Source organism: Montipora capricornis, chromosome 2, assembly GCF_036669925.1.
Source record: "Montipora capricornis isolate CH-2021 chromosome 2, ASM3666992v2, whole genome shotgun sequence".
NCBI lineage: Eukaryota > Metazoa > Cnidaria > Anthozoa > Scleractinia > Acroporidae > Montipora > Montipora capricornis.
In genome coordinates, this window is record NC_090884.1 from 15,283,854 (window position 1) to 15,291,353 (window position 7,500).

At 39.3% G+C, this 7,500-nt stretch overlaps 1 protein-coding gene across 6 annotated transcripts in view; it reads left to right on the top strand.

Moving 5' to 3' along the window:
* The window catches only part of LOC138038947 (beta-1,3-galactosyl-O-glycosyl-glycoprotein beta-1,6-N-acetylglucosaminyltransferase 3-like), a 28,877-nt gene extending 22,871 nt beyond the window's left edge, over window positions 1–6,006 (top strand). For 4 of the 6 annotated variants that reach the window (XM_068885044.1, XM_068885045.1, XM_068885046.1 and 1 more), the window contains 3 exons: window positions 2,759–2,877; window positions 3,486–3,527; window positions 3,807–6,006. In XM_068885044.1, the coding sequence (XP_068741145.1) occupies window positions 2,773–2,877; window positions 3,486–3,527; window positions 3,807–4,874 (1,215 nt within the window). In that variant the 5' untranslated portion in view covers window positions 2,759–2,772 and the 3' untranslated portion in view covers window positions 4,875–6,006. Of the gene's footprint in view, window positions 1–2,084; window positions 2,251–2,758; window positions 2,878–3,485; window positions 3,528–3,806 lie in introns of all 6 variants that reach the window. The other 2 variants (XM_068885048.1, XM_068885050.1) reach the window with 1 other exon arrangement.
* Window positions 6,007–7,500: the final 1,494 nt, after the last annotated feature.

A 7,500-nucleotide genomic window follows, 5' to 3' on the forward strand; every position in this document is an offset into this window, starting at 1 on the left:
TACTGCGGCAACGTCGACGAAAACGTCACCTCAAAATATTACTTTGCACTATCGTGAGTCTTTCGTGATTCTTGTAACTCGCGTTCACGGCGCACAAAGTTTCAGAGTAAAAATTGAGAATAAAGGGTTCACATTTGTATTCTCACGTTGTCGTCTAAACCTCAGATTCGGTGATTTGACGTCGTTGTTAAGTAGAGTACCGCAAAAAGATCAGCCGCATGCGTAGCACGATTATTTTCCGCTTTTAACCAATAATATCATTGTTTTGTGCCGTTGTCATTCCGCAGCCGTCGTCATTTCTTAAGCTCCCTAATTTGGAGTTGACAGGGACTAAGAGCAGTCCCTCATTCGCCGCTTAGGCACGAGAAAGAAAATAGCCTATCTCCCTCTCCCGTTCGAAAATAGCCTATCTCCCTCTCCCGTTCGACTTGTGGTGTAGAGTTTCTTTTGCCTTTGTCATAGTTTTGCTCTCTCGAGTACATATTTAAGTGGACGCCCCTTTTAGGCCGTTCCTATAAGATTTCATTTAGCAATGGGTTTTTGTTCTATGAGACTTGATTAAACCTTCATGATACTGCTGTGTGATATATTTTTCTTGCAAGAAAATGGTTTGTCTTGATAATATATTTGTAGTTCCTTCGTGTCGATTCTCTCTGCAGTAAAGTGAATGTGAACTTGGGGCTTCACGCTTTTGCAGTAATTTAATTAAAAGGGAATGTATCGTTGACGTTTCCTATTCTCATTAATATGCCAACCAGAGCCACCTTGACTGTCGAAACAAAGGGTCTATTGTTGCACACTTGAATAACAAAAGGAATGTTTGTAAACAGATATCTTCCCTATTCTGTTCTCAACCGATACGCTTGTCTGTGGTAGAAGCGAGTGATTCTACTTTTGAAGCTTAGACCCGGAGCTCTTTTTGTTCTTAAACGCCATTCAGGTTGTGTCATGTATCAATTATGAGACAGCTGAGCTTTTTAAAGGCTCTGTTTGCCTTTTTTTGCATTTCTTAGGAGATGGGTATACACTTTGAAGGCGTTTTTCAGCTGTGTTTGCCTTAACTTACTTTGTGTTGTTGTCGTTGCCGTGGCCGTTTAGAAGAGGAGTTTAAAAACGCGCGTGCTTAAGCTCCCTAAAAGCACGCGTGTTTTTGAGACGCGGATGGCCAGAACGACCGGAAGAGAGCTCTTTTCCCTTCTAAACTTGTCTTCACACAACCACATTTACATTGCCAAGTATCTTTTCTCCATTAGAGATAATTAGTATAAAAATCTGGGAGACACCACCGTCCTGGCTCGCGAAATGTTCTCTTCCGGTTGCCGTCCGCGTCGCAGAAAGGCGCTTGCCTAAGCAAGGACAACGGTAACGCCAAGGAAAACTTCACTCCAAAATACAACTTAGCGCTGTCCCAAGTATTTCGCGATTTTTCTATCGTGTTCAACTTGTACAGTACGAGGGAAGTATCCTGTAGCTGGAGGAGTACCAACGGTTTTAAATTAAAACTAGAAAGTGAATGGTTCATTGTTATATGCTCACGTTGTCGTCAAAACCTAAACAAATGGTGATTCCAGGTTGTTGTTTCGTGGAGTGCGGCAAAGAAATGCACGAAAATTTGTGCTGCACATGCAGCCCGTGCAACTTTGTGGCGTTGTCGTTGCCTTGGCCCTCGTTTCTTGTGTAAGCTCCCTATAAATCGCAAGATTTAAGCCTGGTCAAAAAAAAAAAAACACTGAGAGGCCGGATGTTTAAGAGGCAGTGCGGCCCAGTGGTTAGGGCGCTTGCCTTGAGATTCAGGGATCCCGGGTTCAAGACGTGTTCTGGCCACTGGTTTAATTTGTTTTGGTAGTCCCTGGTTCAACTTCTCAGCTGCACTTGTAAATAGAGTACTGGTTTGCCTCCGGCCAGTTAGGATTATTAACAGCTGTTGTTGAATGTTCTGTTTTGTCGTTATAGTGTTTCATTGGCTCTGAAAAGCCCCTATGGGAAGTGGTCAATTAAGTGTGTATTTATGTATGTAATTACACCACAGCCAAAACGGCAATTCATCATGTCCACATGCCGATTCATTTCGTTTTATTTCACAGAGCGGACGGACAGCTGACTACTAGTTCAATACATGCTATGAAATGATCCCGCGAGATTTTCATTTAAAATAGATGAACAGCAGCATTTTTCATTCTAAAATGGAAATCCTTTCATAGAGTCCCTACAAAGCCATGTCATTAGGAATATTAAAGGGACATCCCGCGGGTTTGTGTAATTCTTGTTTGTGTGCCTCTCAATTTGTACGTGTCTGTTTGTTTACTTTGTTGTGAGAGCCGGTAATAATGTCGTAGTGTAAGTGACCTGCCTAGAATAGCAATGCTAACTGTGAGCCACGAAGGTCTTGCTTGTATAATCAAGTGAAAGTGAATTAGTAAGGTGCGTTCCATTCCGGTTGTGTCATCGAAGAGGCATTTGAAATTATTTGTTTGTATATTTTTGGGAGAATCGTTTTGTTATTTGTGGCAGAACAAGATGGCGGCGTCCAAACGCTGAAATCGTATGGCATCACGAACGATACCCGAGGGACATCCCGCGGGACTAACACGATAAGAACGCGGTCTCCTTCGTCGAACGCAGTTATGTTAACATATGTTAAGTGTATACTAACTAATAAATTATGTTAATGTATCCTAATTGTATACTATCAACTTATTGTTTTTACCTTTGTACTTCTTACTTCTTACCTCCACTGTGAATGTCTCTTTAATTGCAGGGTTGTGAACCAGTATGGCTTTGTCACGATCAAAGATTGTGATTTTAGTTTGCTGCTCTTTTGTCGTGGGGACGTTCCTTATTATCCAGCAATCAGGCATCCTGAGGGTCAGAAGAGGGGTAGGTCATTTCAGAATATAATGACACTATGCAGCAGCGACAACGACATATTGAGATAAGCTTCTGATCGTTACTTCATCGAATATCCTACAGTAACCTTGGGCAGAAGCTTTTTTTTTCCTAGGATCCTTTCCTGAATTTCACTTTATCTGGAATGTGGTGCACAAATAGTAAGGGGGCATGACTCACAGGAACGAGAAAATGCTCACAGTGAAATCGGCGAGCGAAGCACTTGTTCCGTGAATGCTTGGCGTTTTCGGTGTTCGCTAATTTCTTCTCGCCGCGTACCTCGGATGGAATGATGCATTAGTTTCACACAACAGAGAAAGAAAAAAATTAAGACATCAGTCCCAAAACGAGGCATTATTGGCAAATGTAGGGAACCTCACCTCGGATGTACGATTCACTCGTTTTACCTGAAAAAGAATGAAAAGAGAAGACATAAGGGAGGAAAGGAGAGGTTAATTTCACTTTGGCAAATGTGGGAGACCTTTGACTGCTTCAGGCTGGGATTAGGATCCTCGGTGAAGCTTTCTTAACATTCTAATTTTGTAAGAAATATATTGGAGACTAGTAGGTCAACAAGGTCTTTTGATATTTTGTTTTAGCGGTTTGCTGGCCAATGGCGTCAATTTACTCCTGAAGAAAAGGTAAAGAAGCTTGTATTATTATTATTTTTACCCACAAAAATTCTCGCCTCTTTTTCCGGTTTCACTAAACATTTTCCTAATACAAAAAAGGTTTGATACAATGTTTTAGTGAGGTGCAAATGAGATTCAAGGTGGCTTTCTGCAATCCTGCTTCTCGGTTAAGTAAAGAGAAGATACAGAAAGCGAGAAGGAAATCCCTAAACACCCAATTGCCTTTGCAGATAAAGCACTGTTAGCTAAAAAAAAATGCAAGGTAAATGGATCTTTTTCCCTCTGTAGGAATTGAAATGGAAAAGGTGTAAAAAGCTCATAGCTGGACAACTGGAAGTAAACCAAACCACCAACCCAATGGATGACTCTGAAATTCTCACCAGATACGAGACAAGTGAAAACTGTTATGGTGTTTTACGGACACGATTTCCACACCCAGCCTTGACGAAAGAAGAAAAAGGTCTACCAATTGCCTTTTCACTTACTGTGTATAAGAATGCTCGTCTGCTGGAAAGACTTCTCCAAGCTGTCTACATGCCTAATAATATTTACTGTATTCATATTGATATTAAATCTCCAAACGTCTTTCGTAAAGCCATACGAGCCATGATACGGTGCCTTCCAAATGTGTTTATATCACGAAAAAGCGCTGATGTAGTCTGGGGACATTTCTCAATAGTTCAAGCACAACTCTATTGCATGGAGGAGCTTTTAAAGTCTTCTGTGGATTGGAAATATCATATTAGTTTAGTTGGACAAGATTTTCCATTATATGACAACAATCAAATTGTAGCAGCTTTGCGAATGCTTAACGACTCGAATGGTATAGAGAGTTTTCCTATTCCCGAACACAACAAAGGGCGAACTACGTATTCCCACACATTGGTAAACCATCAGATCTACAACACTGGCGTGGCAAAATCACCACCCCCTCACAACATTGCAATTTATAAAGGATCAACACATATTGTCGCCACGAAAGAATTTATGGAGTTTGTAGTACACAGTAAGATTGGAAAAGATTTTACAGAATTTCTTAAAGACGCTTACGTCCCTGATGAAACACTGTACGCATCATTACAACAGCATCCGCTGGCTCCAGGTGGCATACGTGGTGAACAACCAGAGTACATACCGCGGGCTCTTCACTGGGTTGGCCAGCAATGTTACGGCAAATGGGTGCGAGCAATATGTTGGCTCTCTATCAAGGACTTGCAGTGGGCACTTGGTTCGAATATGAAAAAGAGACTCTTCGTTCACAAGATTCCATTTGATTTTTATGATGACATAGTAGAATGTCTCCTTGTTGCAAGGCAGGGAAGAAAATATGGCTCGATCTTGTGGAATGAACCTTAGCACGCTTTCCTTTTTACAGAACTGACCGGCCAAACCGGGCATTTGGAAGGACTACCTCTACAACGCATTCAGATTTTAATTTCTGTTAAAACACAATTCGTGGATGTTATGATGTTATATACTCCTCCAGAAGAATGCACGGGATGCAAGTGTTCCTTCAAATTGTTGCATTTTCTTTGCGAACTGACGGCTCTGGCCTGTCAGTTCTGACGAAAGGAAAGCGCCCTATTTTTTAGCCATTAGCACAGCCTAAATCCTCCAGCATGTGGTAAAGATTCGTAACGAACATGCTCTTCTTTTTGTTTTATACATGTTACAGTTAAATTCAAATTCAGGTTAATTTAAATTTCAACCTTGGTCATTTTATTTTAAACTAGGTTGAAATTGAAATTAGGAAACATCAACAAAAACCCATCAATTATTAGCAAGTACGTGTAATATATTGGTAAGTAACTTGGTCGTAGAGGTGAGTGGATGAACTCCAGCATGTGGTAAAGATTCGTAACGAACATGCTCTTCTTTTTGTTTTATATATGTTACATTTAAATTCGAATTCAGGTTAATTTAAATTTCAACCTAGGTCATTTATTTTAAACTAGGTTGAAATTGAAATTAGGAAACATCAACAAAAACCCATCAATTATTAGCAAGTACGTGTAATATATTGGTAAGTAACTTGGTCGTAGAGGTGAGTGGATGAACTTAGTGTAGCTTAATTTTTTTTTCATGAGACTTTTATAAACCCAAATGGTTGTGAAGTCTTGGCACTGATTTTAAATGGTTAGCATTAAGGTTGGGGTTAGGCATACTGTGCATGATATCCGTATCTACTTTTCTATCTCAAAGCTTTTTAGCAGGACCGCGTTCGTTGATGAATCTCCTTAGGAGGGCAGAGGAGCAACAATATTGAATTATCTGCTAAGGAACAAAAAAAATGAAACATAAATGATGTATTGTTGATTTTTAATTTGTTTTGTTATTTGCTCTGTCTTTTGCTTTACTTGAATTCGTAATAATCAAAAGCAAGTAAAAACAAAACTTTCATAATCTATTTATCAGAAGCCATTTTGTAGGCTCTTGTAAGTGTTATTTCCTTTGAATTATCAAATAAAGTATTTGATTTTTTTTTTAATTTTGCTGAGCCTGTTTGTAGTGATAAACCCAAATTTTGTGATGATTATTTTGGCACAATACCCTTCAAGTTCTACAATTTGAGCAAGTAGCACATTTGGATGAAGGGACGTTTCCTTTTCCATTTTATTAATTCTCAGCGCCACATAATCCTGAAGCTCGAACTTCTTCGTTTTCTTCTTCCCTTTCTGGTGAATGATAACTGCAGACTGCCTACAAATACAAGTTTATAGCACTCTTATTTTGAAACAAAATTGAGGTACCTGTTTGAACAGCTGCTGCGATACCGAGAGGTCACTACTATTCCAAAAAGAGCTGCGCAAACAACTCCAGAGTGATCATTTGCAAGGTATATAAAATTTACAGTAAAGACTGAATATTTGGTATGATAAATTTGTGCTTAAATGTAATCATGGTTAAACTAATGCAATCTAGAGCTTCAGTGGGGCTGCTCAACAATTTTGTGAAAGGTAAAGAACTTTTGCTATGTATGAAAGGGAAGTTTTGGTCTATTTTGTTGCTTCCATTTTATCTGGAGGGAATCTACCTGTCTGCTTTAGACAACAAGCATATTTATGGCAAATAAATAGGTGTGAGGCTTTGCTTTACCAAAATGAGCCTTTGTCGCTTTTATTTTCCTTTGGTTTTAAGATTGGCAAATGATGTTGAAACGAATCCCGTTGATCAGCGCTCTAGACCAAGGCCACTTCCTGTTTTCCCCGTATGTACTCCAACGTGCAAGACTTGAGTTCGCAATAACCGTTCGATAACGCTCGCGTTTATTTGTTAAGGTTATATTTAAATAGTTCAAAATGATCTGTTTACCTCTGGCGATAATGAAAAGTATAAACTCTATAGAAACAAAATTAAGCTCTTACCCGGCCGCCAAAGTAAGAAACTTTACTATTCTACCTATTTTTCGAATCATATTAACAATATGAAGAAAACTTGGGCTGGAGTTAATGAGGTAATGAACCGAAATAAGTTGAAATCCAAACCTATCACGGCTCTAAGGCGTTTGGACTGCGACGAAATAACCCATAATCCCACCGAATTATCTAGTGTTCTCAATGACGTCTTTTCTTCAGTTGGCCACAATCTTGCTGCTAGGGTGCCTAACAACAATAAATGACAAAAATTTAACCCCTAATTCTCGATCCTTTTTCTTTAATTAAACCTGTCCCTGCTCTTGAAATTGAGAATGAAATCTCATTTTTTTCGCCTATTAAGGCTTATGGGCTTTATTTTTGCCTTGTTCGTGCATTGAAATGTGCGAAAGGTATAATTTCTTTACCCCTTGCGGAGATAATATGTCCATCCTAAATAAAAACATGCGAAAGTGAAAATTCCATCCAGATGAACTTGGGTAAGAAAATGTTCTCATGTGGCATTTTCATTGATCTCAAAAGGGCCTTTGATACAGTTGACCACTCTATTTTACTTAGCAAGCTGTATCATTATGGAATTAGAGGTATTGTCTGTAACTGGTTTTTGT